This window comes from Phyllobates terribilis, unplaced genomic scaffold (genome assembly GCF_046119375.1).
Source record: "Phyllobates terribilis strain yellow unplaced genomic scaffold, ASM4611937v1 Scaffold_3__8_contigs__length_932513732, whole genome shotgun sequence".
Lineage (NCBI taxonomy): Eukaryota > Metazoa > Chordata > Amphibia > Anura > Dendrobatidae > Phyllobates > Phyllobates terribilis.
The window spans coordinates 107,257,549-107,279,026 of NW_027362763.1; the positions used below are offsets into that span (position 1 = coordinate 107,257,549).

A 21,478-nucleotide genomic window follows, 5' to 3' on the forward strand; every position below is an offset into this window, starting at 1 on the left:
GGGGGTGAGATGAAACACTTACTAAAAAGCAATAACACTATCTGTGTGTACCTCACTCTCTGTAGGCTTCGATAGGCAGGCGTAACCTGATCTCTCAGTGAGCTGACAGTCCGTCTTGTTGTCTCAGAGACTGATTTGAGCAGTTTTTCAAGGTGAATGAATAGTTCCCATTCTCTGAGAGGCGGCCAGGAAAAGCCGAGCGCAGCCCCATAAGGAATAAATGGAGCCGCGGTCGGTGATGTGCACTGCTGCACCATATTACGGGGATAAAGAGTTCCCCATTCTGCAGATCGGCGCAGGTAATAGCAGTCAGACCCTCCCACAAGCAATAAGTTATCACCCATCCAGAAGACGGACAATATCTTATCTTTACCGGAGGACAACCCCATTAAGATATGGTTAAATTCTAAAACTTGGACTTCATGGAAGGGAAGAAGCGCTAAGCCTGCAGTACAAAACAGAGCCGAATTATTTTATGGCCATATTCCATCAATTTCCAATAAACAAGAATGTACAGATCGACCAGGAAATCAGAGAGAGAAAGCGACATGTGTCCACAGGTGGATCCTGTGTCATCTACTAGAGGTGTAATCAGTCATTGTGCAGGAAGAGGAGGAGGAGGAGGAGAGCTGTGACATCACCTATTGTGAATGGTGGATCCTGTGTTATCTACTGTATATAGAGGTGTTATCAGTCATTGTACAGGAGGAGGAGGAGAGCTGTGACATCAGCTATTGTGAATAGTGGATCCTGTGTTATCTACTGTATATAGAGGTGTTATCAGTCACTGTACAGGAGGAGGAGGAGGAGGTGAGCTGTGATATCACCTGTTGTGAATGGTGGATCCTGTGTTATCTACTGTATATAGAGGTTATCAGTCATTGTACAGTAGGAGGAGGAGGTGGTGAGCTGTGACATCTATTGTGAATGGTGTATCCTGTGTTATCTACTGTATATAGAGGTGTTATCAGTCATTGTACAGGAGGAGGAGGTGAGCTGTGACATCTATTGTGAATGGTGGATCCTGTGTTATATACTATAGGGGTTACCTTTCATTGAAAATAACGTCTATAATAATGAGACTTCTCAAAAAAATAGGAAGCGTGTAAAGCAGCCTCTGTGGTCAGTGTGAAAATAAGTCTTTTTTTTTTTTTTTTTAAATTAAAAGAAAAAAAAAAATACATATAACATAAAACCCGATTTTAACAGCAGATAATTTCCTGGGACTCTGGCGGTCAGGGGCTGCCCCGGTGAGAGGGAAGAAGATAAGCTGGTATAACCATGCTGTACGCAGCTCCTGTGCTATACGATGGTGGGGCTGGTACCGGCTCCTCCCTGGGTGTAAAGGGCATGTAGACATTTATAGCTGTATAATGTAGGCATGTCACCATGAAGCAAGGAAGATGAATCAGCAGAGCTGTAAAGAGTAGACACAAGTGACAGCCTTCAGCCATGAGCAGCCATCATGGTGACATTTAGCCTAAACATGCCCATGTTGTCCTGTCACACAGGCGGGGGCTGGGCGGGGGATGGTTTAGTCTCCCCAGGTTTTATATGTGATGTGTTATTTTACATTACTGTGCACGGTCTCATAAATCACACAAGGGGAAAACCCCATCAATACTTGCATTTTGCATGCCAGACTTGACGAAGAGAGTGCTGGGGTTATATTTTTGCTGTATTCCTAGGTTATTAAATTGCTTTAGTTTGTTAGTCAGCATGAAAATGAGCAAGTTTGCAATTGATTTGCTTTTTCTATCTGCTGTCACACTCCAGTTGTGGGACCTTTTATCTTACATAGTGTACAGCTCATTTCCATGGAGCATGGCAGAATAGCTACATCACAGGAGAGGAGTTAACTCTTAACATCCCAGCCACCTTTCACCAGCCCATTGATATTAATGCAATAGTTATCTGTTCACCTCCCTCCCCTACACTCTCAGCTCCTGACAGGGCTGTTATCAGTTCTGCATGAATCACAAGTGATAGCAGCAGTCATGTGAATGCATGAATATTAAAACACTTTCAGCTCTTATTTAACAGTTTAAGGAATTTTGTAGTGTAAAATTGATGAGATAATAGTACCCGCAGTGTGGAAATGTTAACTTCTCTTCAGTGCTTTTTCGACTGCACACTCAGGCTAGCAGGACCTGTGGACTGAGGTCATGTGACCAAGAGGACATCATAAGTCCTTCTGCACCTCTATGTTGTTGCCTGCTTAGGATTGGTCAGAGTCATACAGGAGGCAGAAGTACACGCCCCCGCTGAAAACTGCCTACCAACACCCACCTGGATTTAACCAAAGGTAACTTATTAGGTGCCAAATATCTGATTGTCAATTTCTCTGCAACGGAATGTTAGAAAAAAATAAAATAAAATAAATGTATTCCGCGCTATTACATTCGGTGTACTGTTAAACACAAAAAAATTGGTGAAAGGTTCTCTTTAATTCTGCCCAAACTACAGGCAGCAAAAATAAAAAAACAAAAACATACCTCTATTTATAAAGGAGGATACCTCCTGCCTTCATCAAATGGAATGTGTCATCAGAAAATTACCTACTATGGAAATCTGGCTTTTTATGATAAGGGCCTTTGCATTTGTTGCATTTTTTTCGCAGTTTTTCTGCGCAGATTTGTCACCACAGCTGAAGGGTTTCCTGACGCCAGCAAAGTGGCTGAGAATCCTGAAGTCTCGTGCACGCGTTTCAGACTTGTGACTTGCAGATTTGGTGAAGGTTTAATTCTGCGGCATGTCAATTCTTTCAGTGTTTTTGCTGCAGATCTCTCCCGTACTAATGAGCGGGAAAAAACCTGCACCAAGAAAAAAAATAGCATCAAACTAAGCCTTGTTTAGGCAACAAATTTTCTGCTAGGAGATGTAGAAATGGTGTAGAAATTTCTACACCAAAAACTTAAGTGCACATAGGGTTAATGTTTTTTTCAACTTTTTTATCATTATCTTTATAAAAAAAAAAAAAGAAACAACAATATTCAAAAAAACTGTAATTCTGGGGTTTTGATTTTTTTCCGTTACATCACAGGTCCAGGTTCAATAATAACAACGGTGCGGAGCTCAGCGCTGCTCTAATGGCGGCATTTACTGAGCACAGCAGCCGCCAGGACCACAGAAACCTGCCGCCAGGACCGCAGAAACCTGCCGCCAGGAAGGAAGACTCTGGGGGATGCTCTGTGGCCTGACCGACTTCTGTGGGTGAGAATTGTGGGGATCTGAATGACCTCTATAGGAAAAAGAGTGTTGTGGTCATGCTCAGCGACCTGTGCAGATGTAACTGTGTACGAAGGGGGAGAAGGTGAGCTGTAACATCGGCTATTGCAAGAGGTGCTATTTATATAGAGGCGTATTCTGTCCTTATGATCTAACCTGTGCCTGTGATAATAAACAGGGGGGTTAGTGCTCGGCGTGCTGCAGTTATTCAGAACAATGTGGGGGGGGGGGTTCTGAACCCCTCTATATAGTGCTTGGAGGGAGAGGGAGGTGTTAACAGCCCCTCCATCACAGCCGTGGTCAGTGGCGGCCCCTCCATCACAGCCGTGGTCAGTGGCGGCCCCTCCATCACAGCCGTGGTCAGTGGCGGCCCCTCCATCACAGCCGTGGTCAGTGGCGGCCCCTCCATCACAGCCGTGGTCAGTCGCGGCCCCTCCATCACAGCCGTGGTCAGTGGCGGCCCCTCCATCACAGCCGTGGTCAGTGGCGGCCCCTCCATCACAGCCGTGGTCAGTCGCGGCCCCTCCATCACAGCTGTGGTCAGTCGCGGCCCCTCCATTACAGCCAGTCAGTCGCAGCCCCTCCATTACAGCATTGGGGCCGAGTCGTAGTCCCTATATTTGATTAGTGATAGTGGGGGAAGGATTGCAGCCCCTCCATTGTAGCAGTGTTGATAGCGGGGAATTGCAGCCCCCCCATTCAGGAAATCCCTGATGGCCCAGTTTCTGTACGTGGAATCCTTGGACACGGCAGTAGATAGCTTACGTCTGCATTTCCCCCTCATGACTAGGGTTGCACACTTTTCCGTAGGTGCATCACATACCAGAAACCCCCCAGTCCTCTTTATACAGGATTTATTACAGCTCATTTACAGATGCAGCAGAGCCGACTTTGTCACCTTGCACTGATATCCCAATCTGGTTTTACATAGGACTGAAAAAGCAAGTAAAAAAATACCTTATTAGGGCACAGTAAGCTGATAAAGGGGGTAGTTCTCTTAAATAAAACCCCCTATTATAATTTTTGTGGACCCAAAGCGTCCAATGAAATCACAGAATGATTTTTAAACTTCAGCAACAAACGCAGCTCTCCTACATCTTAGAGGATACATGCAAGTTTGCATCCCTGCTGTGACCCCCGATGACAGGACGAGGGGCCGTGCAGGGCGCCGCTGCTTACCGTTACATGAGGCATTGGATAATCCACCGTTGTCCTGCGTCATGTACACAAATATCCCAGAAAAGGAGACAATCAGCAGCGGCAGCACTCACCGGCTCCGGGGACAGGGACATACTTGTCGGCCACACACACCCTGCACTCAGCGCTGCTGCCTGTCGGTGCACGCCCACAGTCAGGACACGACATGTCTGCAGGTAGTGATCCAGGATAGGGCCGACAGAAGCACCTAGCGATCAGTGTGCACAAGGCCACGACCCCTGGCAGTCAGGCTATGCTGGGAGTTATAGTTCTACAAAGCACAATGGGCCATAGCTCGCAGGATAAGGTCTTGCTCTGCTTTCTTCACGCAAGGACGTCGCATGGTAGAGAGTTTTTCAAAAGTTTCCACTGATCAAAGACTGAAAAAAAACGTTGCAAAGTAAGGTGCGGTGCAACTTTAGCTTTCCGTTGCACTCCACTGTATTTATTATTATTTTTTTTTTTTTTTTTTTTTTTTATTCGAATGTGATAAGCGGTGCATCCTACATCCCCTATATTTTTGGATTAACCCTTTATAAGAGGTTTTCCAGGCTTAGGGTACTGATGACTCGTCCTGTTTTCTGTTCCGGCAGCAGCCGAATGTAAACAATGTGCAAAGCGGGAACAGTGCCACTTTGTGTAGTGGCCACTCCCCGGTACTGCAGCTCATCTCCAATTGAAGTGAATGCTAAATATTGAAATTCTAATTTTTCTGGAAGAAAAAAAAAAAATACATGTTGTGTTGGGTGTGGACAACCCTTTTGGCAAAATTTTGAAGAAAAAAAAAAACAGAAAAAGAGACAGTATAAAGCATGGGGGAGGGTGCGAAGGAGCAGCTTGTAGTGGAGGGGGAATGTCACAATCAGACAATTATTAGAAGTATTTATGGATGTGGCAACTATTAAGGCATATTCCTGCACAGGGACACAGGATTTGGGAGCAGAGGCCGGACAGGGGCTGTAGGTAGGTAGTATCTGCACAGCATGGGGTCTGTATGGATGTGATCGGAGAAGGGGGAATACCCACCCCCCCACCCCACTGCCCAATCACAGACAGGTCTCAGTCTGGCACTAACCTACACGATGAGCGGAGGGTAGGTAAGGGGAGCGGAGCACAATCAGTACATCTTCAATACCACACGGGCACTAACCAACAGGAACACATGCATCCGGTCACCCCCCCCCCCCACACACACACCAGGCGTGACGGCATTCACCACCCCACCCCTGGCCAAGCATGAAGACATCCACCCCCCCACCCCGGCATGACTATTTATTCAGCGCACCGGATCGCCAGGGATGATGGCATTTATTTAACTCATAGGGACACCACTTAACTGAGACGGCATCTTCAGCAGTCCTATAGAGAATTAACGGATGGGTGGTAGAGTATGTGTCCTGTTAGTTCATGAAATGGATGGCGATTGATGGGAGGGGTTATGGGGTGGGAGAGGTCTCACCAGCAGCTAACAGCCTCCAGTCTCCATTGCCTTCAGCTCCACAGGCACGTGCAGAGCAGTCGGCTGTACAGTGACCACGCCGAGCACCGTACATAGAGCTGCTCTGTGCGTGCGCCATGGAGCAGAAGCCACCAATGCATCCATAAGACAAGGAGGCGGCCGGCAGTAGCTGCAGACACCAGGATAGATGGCAATCAGGGCTTGAGGGGTGGATTGGACATCATTACTCCTCCATAAAAAGTGAACGCCCACTTGACTCTTCAGCGGCCGTTAGCACATATAGAGCACACGGAGCTTTACAAATGACTGTATCACCATTGCAGCATCTGCTAACACCAGGCAGGTTTGGAAATATTGTTTTATCATTCAGATCAGTCTGCTCCCAGCATCGCCAATTAATGTAAAAAAGGAAAATCTGAGAATATCATCAGGTTGCGTGAGACTGGAGACATCTGGATGACATACTTCACTGCTGGAGGAAGCCAGCGGATTCATCCTGTCCTCCGGAGGTCGGATTACACAGATGATGGGAGCATCGATTAGCTCAGACTTGGCCACAGGCACCAGGCTACAACCGGCCGGGCGGCGCCAGGCTACAACCGGCCGGGCGGCGCCAGGCTACAACCGGCCGGGCGGCGCCAGGCTACAACCGGCCGGGCGGCGCCAGGCTACAACCGGCCGGGCGGCGCCAGGCTACAACCGGCCGGGCGGCGCCAGGCTACAACCGGCCGGGCGGCGCCAGGCTACAACCGGCCGGGCGGCGCCAGGCTACAACCGGCCGGGCGGCGCCAGGCTACAACCGGCCGGGCGGCGCCAGGCTACAACCGGCCGGGCGGCGCCAGGCTACAACCGGCCGGGCGGCGCCAGGCTACAACCGGCCGGGCGGCGCCAGGCTACAACCGGCCGGGCGGCCACAGGCTACAACCGGCCGGGCGGCCACAGGCTACAACCGGCCGGGCGGCCACAGGCTACAACCGGCCGGGCGGCCACAGGCTACAACCGGCCGGGCGGCCACAGGCTACAACCGGCCGGGCGGCCACAGGCTACAACCGGCCGGGCGGCCACAGGCTACAACCGGCCGGGCGGCCACAGGCTACAACCGGCCGGGCGGCCACAGGCTACAACCGGCCGGGCGGCCACAGGCTACAACCGGCCGGGCGGCGCCAGACCTCTGCTATTTATTAGATTTCCATATGATAAGTCATCAGCAGCAGATAAATGGAGGTCCACCACCAGGCACCTCCACCGATCAGCTGTTCTCAACTCCAGCCACATGTGCAGAATCAAACTGCACAGCGCCATACATGGTGTGGTGGCTGTTCTTGGTACTGCAACTCACATCATATTCACTTCAATAACAGCTGAGCTGCAGTACCAGAGAACGGCCACTACAGTGTACAGAGCTGTTCTGTCCCGCTGTAGGCATAGTTTACATCAGGCTAGAAGTTACAACACGTGATTGAGGGGGATATAGGTTGTCGGACCACCTCTTTAAGGAGGTCTGTCTGGGCGATAGAAACCCCTCAATGATCATCTAGTTCAAATATTGAGGGATCAATGTATATTTAATTAGGGATGGGGGGGAGGGGAGCTTCTTACCTTAACAAAGTTATCAGGGAAAGCCCCTCGTTTGCCATTGATCTCCCCTTCCATCCAACCCTCCTCATCCAGCTTCTTGACGTTCTTGATGATGTCCCCCACCCGCATCGTCAGCTCGTCCTCGTGTACCGCATCGTAGTCATATTCCACAATGTAATCAACTGAAAGACACAAAACAAAGAAGTAAGACATTGGCTTAGCAGTAGTCATTTCCATGTTTGTGCAGCAGTATTTTCCCTGCCCCAAAATACATGGATTTACAAGAAAAATATGGATCACGCGCCATATTCTGGATAAGAAGAACCTTGGCTTGGTCTAAAAGCCACAGTAGCGGTACAGTTATATGTACCATATATTGCCGCATATCTGCACAGAACATACACTAAATAGGCAAAACTATGTGCCCTCTCCATATAACACCAACCAGAGCTTTTTTTTTTTTTTTACCTCCAGCTCTACATCCAGCCAGAGCTTTTTTTGACCTCCCGTTCTACATCCAGCCAGAGCTTTTTTTTGACCTCCCGCTCTACATCCAGCCAGAGCTTTTCTTGACCTCCCGCTCTACATCCAGCCAGAGCTTTTCTTGATCTCCCGCTCTACATCCAGCCAGAGCCAGAGCTTTTCTTGATCTCCCGCTCTACATCCAGCCAGAGCTTTTCTTGACCTCCCGCTCTACATCCAGCCAGAGCTTTTCTTGACCTCCCGCTCTACATCCAGCCAGAGCTTTTCTTGACCTCCCGCTCTACATCCAGCCAGAGCCAGAGCTTTTCTTGATCTCCCGCTCTACATCCAGCCAGAGCTTTTCTTGATCTCCCGCTCTACATCCAGCCAGAGCTTTTCTTGATCTCCCGCTCTACATCCAGCCAGAGCCAGAGCTTTTTTTGACCTCCCACTCTACATCCAGCCAGAGCTTTTTTTGACCCCCAGCTCTACATCCAAATAGAGCTTTTTTTTTTTACCTCCTGCTCTACATCCATAGGCATTAAAGGAACACTCTAGTGATTGTTAGGCATCATTGGTTTAAGTGCATGATAAGTAGTAACATACTCATGCTCGCCGTCTTCTGCTTTGATCTGGTACCACGTGACCGAGTCTGTAACCTGCCATGTGGCGCAGCGGTTACTCTCTCAATGTAAATCTGAGACTCCGAGCAAGGTCATCTTGGCGCCGCCACAAAGCAGAAAAACATAACACCGGTGAATACGTTACTACCTGTATGAATGACACTTACATACGATCACTTGGGTGGTCCTTTAATATGCATTTGGTCGCTTTGCAGAAATAACAGCCTCCGCTCTTCTGGGAAGGATTTCTACAACATTTCGGAGGCGTCTGTGAGAATTTTTGCCCCTTCAGCCAGAAGAGCATTTGTGAGGTCAGACAGGCACACAATCTCCATTATAGGTGTTGGATGGGGCTGAGCTCAGGTCTCTTATAAGACAGAGAAGTGTGGTCCGTCACTGCACAGAACATGCTTCCTCCAGAGTCAAGTGGTAGCGGCTTTACACCACTCTATCCAGAGTTCAGCATTGTGCTTTGTGATGTACGGCTGCATACAGCTGCTCGGCCATGAAGCTCCCGGCGGGGGCGCCGTGTTTATGCTGTTATACCAGAGGTCAGCAGAGGTTGGTGACTTTTACACCCCCTGCTATACACTGAGGGGCGAAGGGGCCAGAAGAGAAACCCAATCATTTTCTCCACATAGTGCATTAGTTAAGGTGTCCACATGGCTCAGCAGCCATTATATTCTAGCTAGTGCTGACCGTAACGTGGCACATTACCATCCGCCGGGCCGAGGAGATGACCATAAACTGTAGGCAGCACGTATAAAGCCGAGCCCCAGACAAGGAGCTGGAAGACGATCACAAGTCCGGCTCCTCTGTTCTTACTTCAAAGGGTCAACAGCAGGAAGTCGCTTCCTTTATATCATAAGAAACACGTTGTGCCGTCCTCACATTCAGGCTGCACATTTTATGTCCGAACCATGAAAGTAACTGATAAACGAGGAGCAGGGGAGCATTATCACCACTTATGAGGCGGAGCATTTCCAGAGGCAAAAATGAGTACATGCCCTGCGCCATTTATAATCCTGATGTGCGGGGGTCTGGATGTGACAAGTCCTGGCTCTTCACATTCAGCTATACCTTAGGCTGTCAGCCATGCTGATTTCTATACAGCATACAAGGCAAACTCTGGCCCGCAGGGTGACTATATTTGACCCGCAACACCAGAACCACCACCCCTATGCAGGGCCCACTATTCTGTATGGAGGACTATGCGGGGCCCACTATTCTGTATGGAGGACTATGCGGGGCCCACTATTCTGTATGGAGGACTATGCGGGGCCCACTATTCTGTATGGAGGACTATGCGGGGCCCACTATTCTGTATGGAGGACTATGTAGGAGCCCACTATTCTGTATGGAGGACTATGTGGGGCCCATTATTCTGTATGGAGGACTATGTAGGGGCCCATTATTCTGTATGGAGGACTATGCGGGGCCCACTATTCTGTATACTGGTTGGCCAGCGACTTTGTCCAAGTTCTTCATTTTGGCACTCTGTGGGTTTGAGTTTGACATCCCTTGTCTAGAGAGATGAAGAGGAGAAGCCAGCTACTTCCTCTCTCCAGTGACCGATGTGTCCCATTTCCTTATGGCACAGGTTACATGTCAGCTGGTCCTATGTCACAGATTCTGAGCCAATTCTGGTAGCAATCTCATAAATCAGCCCAGTCTTTAATACCTTCAAGATATCAGAAAAGTGGGGGTCCAACACCTGGGATTCCCACCGATCGGCTGTTACTGGACCTAGCAGTGACCGGATGTAAACCGTTGCACAGCTTAATAGCATAGCGCCATACACTGTTAAGTGGCCACTCTCAGGTACTGCAGTTCAGCGCCTATTACAAAAGTTGAGGATTCAAGCAACAGAAACCAGTGATAAACCACATGCAATAAAAGGAGACCTGAATATCACGTTGACTCTCTTATGGGGTACAACAATGAAAGGATATTACAGTAAAGTGATGGTTATGCAGGGTTCCAAACTTGGGGGGCCTCCACAAATCCTGACAATAAAAGAGGCTGTAGCACTAGTTCAGCACAGAGATGCTCCCGGCTTGAATGGAGATCTGCGGCATGTTCACACATGTTGGGTTTTTCAGCATTTTTTGCTGCAGTTTTTTATGCAAATTTTCAGCTGCGTTTTGCAGTACCAGCAAAGTCTATGAGAAACCAGAATTCTCTGTTCACACATCTTGTTTTTATTTTTTGCAGTGTATTTTGTGCCTTTGTTGGGTTTTTGGAGAATAGAACATGTCAGTTCTTTCAGTGTTTTTTCACCCATAGGAAGTAACGGGTGGTGAAAAAAAACACATCAAAAAACACAAACACCGCAAACCTGCGTTTTTGACGGAGCTGATTTCCTGCCAGAGATCAGTTTTGCTGCAGATTTCGGACGTAAAAAAAACACAACATGTGCAAACATAGCCTTACAGAGATGCAGCAGTAAATTTCAGGATTGAAGGGGGATGCAGAGGTCATAAAATGATGGCATATACTAGGCCGGTCTCCCAGTCAGTGCATGGACCGCGCGGAGACTAGCAGCACCGAGCCAGGCCGACTCTGCACACAGGTTTCTGGCACTGCAAGCGTTATCTCCACTCACAGAGAAGGCTTTGATTATCTACAGTTTTCATAGATTTGCAACAGATCCAGTAATAACCAAAAAAAAAAAAAAAAAGGAACACATGGGATCCATTACAATCGGAGCAAAATAGATACAACACGGAAATCAAAGATTTGGGTTTTTTTGGTAGATGCAACTTTCAAAAGAAAAATGGATAAAGTTTAAAAAGGACACTTCACATTTTGCATTAGTTTATGCTCTATGAAAAGATGGATTTATTATATGTATTGAACACATCACCAATGCCATAAGTATGTCTTGTAACAATAAGGTTGTAAAGGTCTTGAGACAGCTCTCTGGTTTTAACTATCATGAGATGTTTCTTGTGTGGCACCTTGGTAATGAGACACCTTTTTATAGGCCATCAGTTGAACTAGCTGATATCATTTTTCACTAAGTAGCAGGATTGCTTTCTAATTACTAATAGATTTCAGCAGCTGTCATGACTTTTTGCATCTCAGTCTCAATTTTTCCCTGAGCCACTTCTCATTATTACACATAATTCATGGACATCTATGGTTTATTTTCTTTGCCTGTGTGCACTGGATGGGTTGTTACTGACATCTGGTGAGAATTTCATGTCAACAGCACCTTTAGAAATAGATTTACTTAGAAAGATCCTTTATTGGAATGTTTTATTTCCATTTTTTATCATCCCAAAATGGAAATAACTCCTGGATTTGTAAACAGAGGTGACCAGTCGCAATCACCTGAGCTCAGCAAATTTGCATTGGGTATGTCGGTGAGAAAATGAGAGCGCTGCACCAGCGAGGGTTACACTAAGACCAAGACTTGGAAATAGGAAGTCTGCTTCTAGCAAAAACTACATTCCCAGCGCCCATGTGCCTCTGCTCAGCATCGCCAGCAAACATCACCCGCCTCACTTCTTGATTTTTTTTGCATTCATCTTTTCCTCTTTTTAGATCAGAGACATGAATAGCCGTAGTACAAGAAATACTCCAAAGAGACTCGGCTGTGACCGGCTGTGACCTGTGCGGAGCGCGGCGGCCACCGGGCACACAGGAAGTAAAACAGGACGGCAAACACCGGGCTCAGCAAGTTTCACTTCATCCCATCGTTATAGATCATCGTGCCATTACAATGAGTGCTGACAAAGAAACCGGAGCAGGGCAGCGCGGTGCAGGGCAGGGCAGAGCGGGGCAGGGCAGAGCGGTGCAGGGCACCACCCCTGCGCATGTCCGGAGCATAAGCTGGCAGGGTACATATAGATACGTTACGCTCGGCTTACCTTTATAGATAAAAATGCAAAAAAAAAAAGAAGAAAGCTACAGAGTCCAGACGCCCAAACCATCCAAATCTGTGCCCGCTCACAGCGTGGGGAGACAATAAGGGGAGCACGATTTTGCACAATACATATAAGGTGGGTAAATATGATAAAATTGAAATATATGACTACAATGAGAGGAAACACGTCAGCGAGACGACATGTGCTGCCCATCTGGGACTTGTACACAGAAGCCAAACAGCACAGCTAAAGCAAGAACACCGGGAAATCTTAAGAGAATTCCATTAAAATAAAAAAATATTTGACACCAGTTACCCATCAGCATTCAGATGGGGGGGAAAATGGCACTTTAGAGGTTGTTCACAACTTTTTATTACCCCCCCAATGTATTCCCCCGGGGCCCGAGGGATTTTGTAATTACCTTGTGTTGTAGATCCTGCCTGTGAGTGGAGCTATCTTTGGCCGCTCACAGGCATCACATGACCCCACGCTGACATCAAGACAAGTGAGACGTGACATGAGTGACGTGGTCCCCGCGGTGGACGCTGGGCTGTGGGCGGGGTTACCCTGTGTGTCACTCCCAGCATCCACCGCGCGCTTTCCCAATGAATGGGGAGAGTGAGAGCGCGCAGGGGAATAACCCCACCCACAGCCCAGCAGCCATCAGTGGAACGCAAATTAGAGACCCCCGGCTGCATCCGGGACCATGACAGATGTCAGAGCTGGCTGCAGCCGGGGGTCACGTGATGCCTGTGAGCGGCCACCGATAGCGCCACTCACAGGCAGTGACTGCAACGCAAGGTAATTACAAAGCCACTTAGGGGCCCCGGGGTAATAAAATGTAGTGAACAACTCCTAAGATACTGGCTCGGGCTATGTTCACACGTGTTTTTGCTGCATTTTTTTTTCTGCGGGCAAAACCTGCTCTCTTGGCAGTAAAGAAGCTGCTTACAAAAATACGGTTTTTGCTGCGTTTTTCAGGATCCCAAAGTTCAGCTTTGCTTCCGTGATGTCACAGCTCACCTCCTCCTCCTGTACAATGACTGATAACACCTCTATATACAGTAGATAACACAGGATCCACCATTCACAATAGGTGATGTCACAGCTCACCTGCTCCTCCTCCTGTACAATGACTGATATCTACTGTATATACAGTACATAACACAGGATCCACCATTCAGAATAGGAGATGTCACAGCTCACCTCCTTCCCTTTCTCCTATATTTTCACAGATCAGACTTTTACAGACACGGTGATAGTAAATATTATTTTTCTATTGGTCAGAGGGAGCGATTCACACATTAGGTGGTGACTTCCTGACAATTATCTGGAGGCAATGCATCATGTTGTTAAATCAGGGCCGTGTTACGCAAGTGGCCGGGAGTGACAGCAGACGTCATCTGACCAAACTAATAGGAAACTCACACTGTATATTAGAGATTGCACACAGGCAGGAGCGACCAGGAACACAAGACAGCGCGGAAAACAGGCACCTGAGCTCCTGTACTCTGAAGGCACCAACAGGAAATATCAAAGCCACGTCCTCCACACTCTTCTCACACCGGCAGCCGGCAATATTACTGGGACACAGTGTGAACTGGTTCCAGACCTCAGAATGGAGAAAAGGGAGGTTCTGGGCGCGGACACAAATCAGCATTGTGCAAAGGGACTTTCCAGGAACAAGCTGTGGCCATTACCATAAATTAAGACTCATCACATAATGACCACAAACCACAATAATAATGTGCAACATGACACTATATCAGATAACTACAGCCTGCATCATACTCCAGAGCTGCACTCACTATTCTGCTGGTGCAGTCACTGTGTACATACATTACATTACTGATCCTGTACGGATCCTGAGTTACATCCTGTATTATACCCCAGAGCTGCACTCACTATTCTGCTGCTGCAGTCACTGTATACATACATTACATTACTGATCCTGAGTTACATCCTGTATTATACTCCAGAGCTGCACTCACTATTCTGCTGGTGCAGTCGCTGTGTACATACATTACATTACTGACCCTGTACTGATCCTGAGTTACATCCTGTATTATACTCCAGAGCTGCAGTCACTATTCTGCTGGTGCAGTCACTGTGTACATACATTACATTACTGATCCTGTACTGATCCTGAGTTACATCCTGTATTATACTCCAGAGCTGCACTCACTATTCTGCTGGTGCAGTCACTGTGTACATACATTACATTACTGATCCTGTACTGATCCTGCTTTACATCCTGTATTATACTCCAGAGCTGCACTCACTATTCTGCTGGTGCAGTCACTGTGTACATACATTACATTACTGATCCTGAGTTACATCCTGTATTATACTCCAGAGCTGCACTCACTATTCTGCTGGTGCAGTCACTGTGTACATACATTACATTACTGATTCTGAGTTATATCCTGTACTATACTCCAGAGCTGCACTCACTATTCTGCTGGTGCAGTCACTGTGTACATACATTACATTACTGATCCTGAGTTACATCCTGTATTATACTCCAGAGCTGCACTCACTATTCTGCTGCTGCAGTCACTGTGTACATACATTACATTACATTACTGATTCTGAGTTATATCCTGTACTATACTCCAGAGCTGCACTCACTATTCTGCTGGTGCAGTCACTGTGTACATACATTACATTACTGATCCTGAGTTACATCCTGTATTATACTCCAGAGCTGCACTCACTATTCTGCTGGTGCAGTCACTGTGTACATACATTACATTACTGATTCTGAGTTATATCCTGTACTATACTCCAGAGCTGCACTCACTATTCTGCTGGTGCAGTCAGTGTACATACATTACATTACTGATATTGTACTGATCCTGAGTTACATCCTGTATTATACCCCAGAGCTGCACTCACTATTCTGCTGGTGCAGTCACTGTGTACATACATTACTGATCCTGTACTGATCCTGAGTTACATCCTGTATTATACTCCAGAGCTGCACTCACTATTCTGCTGGTGCAGTCACTGTGTACATACATTACATTACTGATCCTGAGTTACATCCTGTATTATACTCCAGAGCTGCACTCACTATTCTGCTGGTGCAGTCACTGTGTACATACATTACATTACTGATCCTGTACTGATCCTGAGTTACATCCTGTATTATACTCCAGAGCTGCACTCACTATTCTGCTGGTGCAGTCACTGTGTACATACATTACATTACTGATCCTGTACTGATCCTGAGTTATATCCTGTATTATACTCCAGAGCTGCACTCACTATTCTGCTGGTGCAGTCACTGTGTACATACATTACATTACTGATCCTGAGTTACATCCAGTATTATACTCCAGAGCTGCACTCACTATTCTGCTGGTGCAGTCACTGTGTACATACATTACATTACTGATCCTGAGTTACATCCAGTATTATACTCCAGAGCTGCACTCACTATTCTGCTGGTGCAGTCACTGTGTACATACATTACATTACTGATCCTGTACTGATCCTGAGTTATATCCTGTATTATACTCCAGAGCTGCACTCACTATTCTGCTGGTGCAGTCACTGTGTACATACATTACTGATCCTGAGTTACATCCAGTATTATACCCCAGAGCTGCACTCACTATTCTGCTGGTGCAGTCACTGTGTACATACATTACTGATCCTGAGTTACATCCAGTATTATACCCCAGAGCTGGAGTCACTGTGTACATACATAACACAAGGTGTCGGCTGACCACAATCGGATGTGTAACGCCAGCATAACTTACAGAAATTCTCTACTACTATACATTAGTATCATGAACACCAGTGGGGTAAATCAGCAGAATTTTCCGTTGCCCGTGTACATGGGAAATAAATTATTTTCAGCCCTTATCACAAATTCACTGACACTGGGGTGACAATTAGGGGGCAGCATTAGAGATCCTGATAAGTGGCTGCAGTATTCGTGAGCAGCATTCACATACACAGTTACAAAGGAAGGACATGGGGCAGTCATAGGCCCCAGACATTCTGCAGGCAGTATTCTCATGATCGGGGGCTCCTTGATATCACAGGTCTGTGGCCCCACAAGACTCTGCCAATAAGAATGGGTTTATTTCCAGAGTGAATTAGCGCATACTGCAACAAGGGGTGTGTGATTTATGGCAGCTCCTGCACGTAGGGTGTGAATAAGACTGAAGGGTACTGTGGCCTTAGACAACCTTACAGGTCTGCAGTAGCAGAGCGAGTATATCGATGACGACCACGACTAAAATAAATCATCATGGTGGTCTGAGCCGGATGGAGAACAAAAGAAATGTGAATGGTCAGTTGTGGAGAAAACGTTGCCTGACCGTTACTGGATTTTCATCTTAAAGGATCTGAAGAGAGCCTAACAATACCAGTCTGGTTTACTTTCCCATTCGTTATGCTGTTGGAGACTAGATAGGCAGAACGGCACAACAGACCTGTCACCCAGCACATGAATGACATTTCTGATACTATTTTCAGAATAAGAAGTCTGACAGTTGCCTGTAGAGATCCATGGCTGATGAAATAGTACAATTAGCACATTTTTTGCCAATGAGTTATTCATTAATTGCAGCAACATGATATTGTAATAAACATGGAGCAGAGCGCCACCCAGTGGAATCAATACTTGTTTTCAGCTGTAACCCAGTGTGCAGTCTCCGGCAGCCCAATTGCTGGTAGGTATTATATAGACCAGTCTCCTCCTCTTTACAAGGGTCATGCTTACTGAAAACACAGGGCTGCTAAGAATCCTGCCGTCCTCCCACACACATGAAGGTCTGCCATAGCCTGGATGGGTCTCATGACCGGCGCTCAGTGTTTACCTCTGGTGCCCCACACTGGCAGCCGCAGGTATGTGCAGCTCCACCCGCTGATGTTTAGCAAACAGATGCCCCACACCTGACGGCATCACAGGCAGAAAACAACAAGGAAACCAGAGAAACCGGACGTATCACCCCATGGATGCATCAGATAAACCAGTGGTGTGTAGATGAGGAGCACACCACCAGAACAATGCAGGCAGGCAAGACCGAGGAAGGGGCCAACATCGAGGGGCCGAGGGAGGCCGAGGGAAAAAAGGCAAGGCGGTGGCGAGGGAGGCCGAGGGAAAAAAAGGCAAGGCGGTGGCGAGGGGGGCCGAGGGAAAAAAAGGCAAGGCGGTGGCGAGGGGGGCCGAGGGAAAAAAAGGCAAGGCGGTGGCGAGGGAGGCCGAGGGAAAAAAAGGCAAGGCGGTGGCGAGGGAGGCCGAGGGAAAAAAAGGCAAGGCGGTGGCGAGGGAGGCCGAGGGAAAAAAAGGCAAGGCGGTGGCGAGGGGGGCCGAGGGAAAAAAAGGCAAGGCGGTGGCGAGGGGGGCCGAGGGAAAAAAAGGCAAGGCGGTGGCGAGGGAGGCCGAGGGAAAAAAAGGCAAGGCGGTGGCGAGGGAGGCCGAGGGAAAAAAAGGCAAGGCGGTGGCGAGGGAAAAAAAGGCAAGGCGGTGGCGAGGGAAAAAAAGGCAAGGCGGTGGCGAGGGAAAAAAAGGCAAGGCGGTGGCGAGGGAGGCCGAGGGAAAAAAAGGCAAGGCGGTGGCGAGGGAGGCCGAGGGAAAAAAAGGCAAGGCGGTGGCGAGGGAGGCCGAGGGAAAAAAAGGCAAGGCGGTGGCGAGGGAGGCCGAGGGAAAAAAAGGCAAGGCGGTGGCGAGGGAGGCCGAGGGAAAAAAAGGCAAGGCGGTGGCGAGGGAGGCCGAGGAAAAAAAAGGCAAGGCGGTGGCGAGGGAGGCCGAGGGAAAAAAAGGCAAGGCGGTGGCGAGGGAGGCCGAGGGAAAAAAAGGCAAGGCGGTGGCGAGGGAGGCCGAGGGAAAAAAAGGCAAGGCGGTGGCGAGGGAGGCCGAGGGAAAAAAAGGCAAGGCGGTGGCGAGGGAGGCCGAGGGAAAAAAAGGCAAGGCGGTGGCGAGGGAGGCCGAGGGAAAAAAAGGCAAGGCGGTGGCGAGGGAGGCCGAGGGAAAAAAAGGCAAGGCGGTGGCGAGGGAGGCCGAGGGAAAAAAAGGCAAGGCGGTGGCGAGGGAAAAAAAGGCAAGGCGGTGGCGAGGGAAAAAAAAGGCAAGGCGGTGGCGAGGGAGGCCGAGGGAAAAAAAGGCAAGGCGGTGGCGAGGGAGGCCGAGGGAAAAAAAAGGCAAGGCGGTGGCGAGGGAGGCCGAGGGAAAAAAAGGCAAGGCGGTGGCGAGGGAGGCCGAGGGAAAAAAAGGCAAGGCGGTGGCGAGGGAGGCCGAGGGAAAAAAAAGGCAAGGCGGTGGCGAGGGAGGCCGAGGGAAAAAAAGGCAAGGCGGTGGCGAGGGAGGCCGAGGGAAAAAAAGGCAAGGCGGTGGCGAGGGAGGCCAACCCAAAAAGCAAGGCGCTGGCGAGGGAGGCCAACCCAAAAAGCAAGGCGCTGGCGAGGGAGGCCAACCCAAAAAGCAAGGCGCTGGCGAGGGAGGCCAACCCAAAAAGCAAGAAGCTGGCGAGGGAGGCCAACCCAAAAAGCAAGAAGCTGGCGAGGGGGGACAACCCAAAAAGCTGGCGAGGGAGGCCAACCCAAAAAGCAAGGCGCTGGCGAGGGAGGCCAACCCAAAAAGCAAGGCGCTGGCGAGGGAGGCCAACCCAAAAAGCAAGGCGCTGGCGAGGGAGGCCAACCCAAAAAGCAAGGCGCTGGCGAGGGAGGCCAACCCAAAAAGCAAGGCGCTGGCGAGGGAGGCCAACCCAAAAAGCAAGGCGCTGGCGAGGGAGGCCAACCCAAAAAGCAAGGCGCTGGCGAGGGAGGCCAACCCAAAAAGCAAGGCGCTGGCGAGGGAGGCCAACCCAAAAAGCAAGGCGCTGGCGAGGGAGGCCAACCCAAAAAGCAAGGCGCTGGCGAGGGAGGCCAACCCAAAAAGCAAGGCGCTGGCGAGGGAGGCCAACCCAAAAAGCAAGGCGCTGGCGAGGGTGGCCAACCCAAAAAGCAAGGCGCTGGCGAGGGTGGCCAACCCAAAAAGCTGGCGAGGGTGGCCAACCCAAAAAGCTGGCGAGGGTGGCCAACCCAAAAAGCTGGCGAGGGTGGCCAACCCAAAAAGCTGGCGAGGGTGGCCAACCCAAAAAGCTGGCGAGGGTGGCCAATTCAAAAAGCTGGCGAGGGTGGCCAATTCAAAAAGCAAGAAGCTGGCGAGGGTGGCCAACCCAAAAAGCAAGCAAGCTAAGGGGAGGGGAGTCGAATAATACAAAGCAGAGGGCAAAGCGACAGAAGATTAGAGCGAGCTATAAACCTTGAAAGAACTGAAGAAGAACCTGACCGAGCAGAGAGAAGTGAGAGAATTGTTTTTTTTTTCTCTTTCTACAAACCTGGAAACCAGGAGAAAGTGACAATTCGGAGCTATAGCGAAAAGCCTCCTGTAATCACCCTGCCTTCCTGAACACTGATGGTCGCCTTATCTTCTGCAGCCTTTGTCCCCTTTGCTGAATAGGTGTGTAGCCTGGCGGCGTCCTCACATGATCCAGGTAAATATAATTACTGAGCTCACTTCTTCCAAAGTCTACAATTCATACACCAGTCTCAAAGTCTCAGTCATCACAGGATCAATACCTCCCTGAAGGACAACTCCCATATAGAGGGGTGATCAGGATCCGGAAAAGAAGAGTGTTCATGCCAAAAGGTAACGGAGTCTCCCAAGATCACTGCCAAGAGGAGCGCAACTCCTACCGTTACCTCAGGAATACTAATAGTAAGGCAATTATACACGGGGAACTAATCCTATACTAAGAAAACATAAAGAATGATCATGGATGAAGCAAATTCAGGACCAACAAGTCACATCTTGGACAATTTTCTAGGCCTTTTGGTGACTACTTGTAGAAACATGTAATAGAACATGTATAGAGACCAGCTGAATGCAGTCTTATAGGCAATGCTCCATGGGTAAAAATATGCAAATTAGGTTTCTTATTTTCAAGAATGAGACATATTGCAAGCACCACCTAGAAGAGATATCTACCCTACATTTAGGCCTGCCATCCAGTTTTCCTTGGTCATACTGCAAGGCTTGGGAGAGGGATGACTTCTGGAGTAGCGTCCTCCACTAGGTTGTTCTCCTTTCCAAACAGTTTCTTTTATTCTGCTCGTATTACAAGTCAGGCTATGGTTTTTTATTTCCTTTTTGTTTCGGAGGATAGTCTCTAAAATCCTCCTGAAAACTTGGAAAAACTATTCTTACTCATTTCCACTTTTTTTTTTTTTCCTGAAAAACACCTGTGGTGGAAAAATGAAAACTGCGGTCATTTTTTTTTGTTTTTAAGAGAATCCTGATGGAATCTGCTCCAACCTATAGCCACCGTCTCATCAAAAGTCACTTCAGGGCATAAAAAAAAAAAATAAAAAACAACATCTCTTCAAAACTGCTTCCGAAAAAGAAGAAGAAAAAAAAACTCAAAACGGGACAGTCAGTTTCTGCTTGAACAACGTTTGAACATCCCAAAACCCTGTGTGAACATAACCACCTTTAGGCTATTGGCTTTTGCCAACAGCAACTTAATTTCCCCCCCCCCCTTGTTTTGTGCATACAGCTCCTCTGCAGATCTCTGCAGCTCAACCATAAAGCCAAGTTTTGCTGTCACAGGCGGCAGATTTTTTTTTTTAAGAAATCTCTCCCACGCTTACTTGGGAAATGAGCCTATTCCAATGTACAGCAAGGATTTGCATTGTCAATGCCTGAGAGCAGAATTAGCGGTTTAGCAGCCACCACTAGGGGCACTCTGCGACTCAGCTCATATTCCATAGAGTGAAGTGCAGAAACCTGCGGCGAGCGTCCACCTCAGCCGGCTTTCAGCCGCTACTCCCAGTACACAGTGCCCCTCCCCAGATAAAAGAGGATACGAGGTCCTCATCCAATGCATAATGTGATGGAGCACACAGGGCACTTACAATCAATTTACATCTAGATATCGCCTTCATAAAGCATTAAGTATCTCTGCCACCACGTTCCTTGCTCTAATTGAATCATTCTCCGAGAATTCCAGCTCCTGGCTTCTCGTTATGCAGCAGATCACATCATACCGCAGCCCAATGCT

At 48.4% G+C, this 21,478-nt stretch overlaps 1 protein-coding gene across 5 annotated transcripts in view; it reads right to left on the bottom strand.

Moving 5' to 3' along the window:
* The window catches only part of CD2AP (CD2 associated protein), an 84,813-nt gene that overhangs the window by 50,483 nt on the left and 12,852 nt on the right, over positions 1–21,478 (bottom strand). For 3 of the 5 annotated variants that reach the window (XM_073674103.1, XM_073674101.1, XM_073674100.1), the window contains exon 2: positions 7,484–7,644. In XM_073674103.1, coding sequence (XP_073530204.1) covers positions 7,484–7,644 — 161 coding nt within the window. Of the gene's footprint in view, positions 1–4,407; positions 4,560–7,483; positions 7,645–19,756; positions 19,907–21,478 lie in introns of those variants that run through there. The other 2 variants (XM_073674102.1, XM_073674104.1) reach the window with 2 other exon arrangements.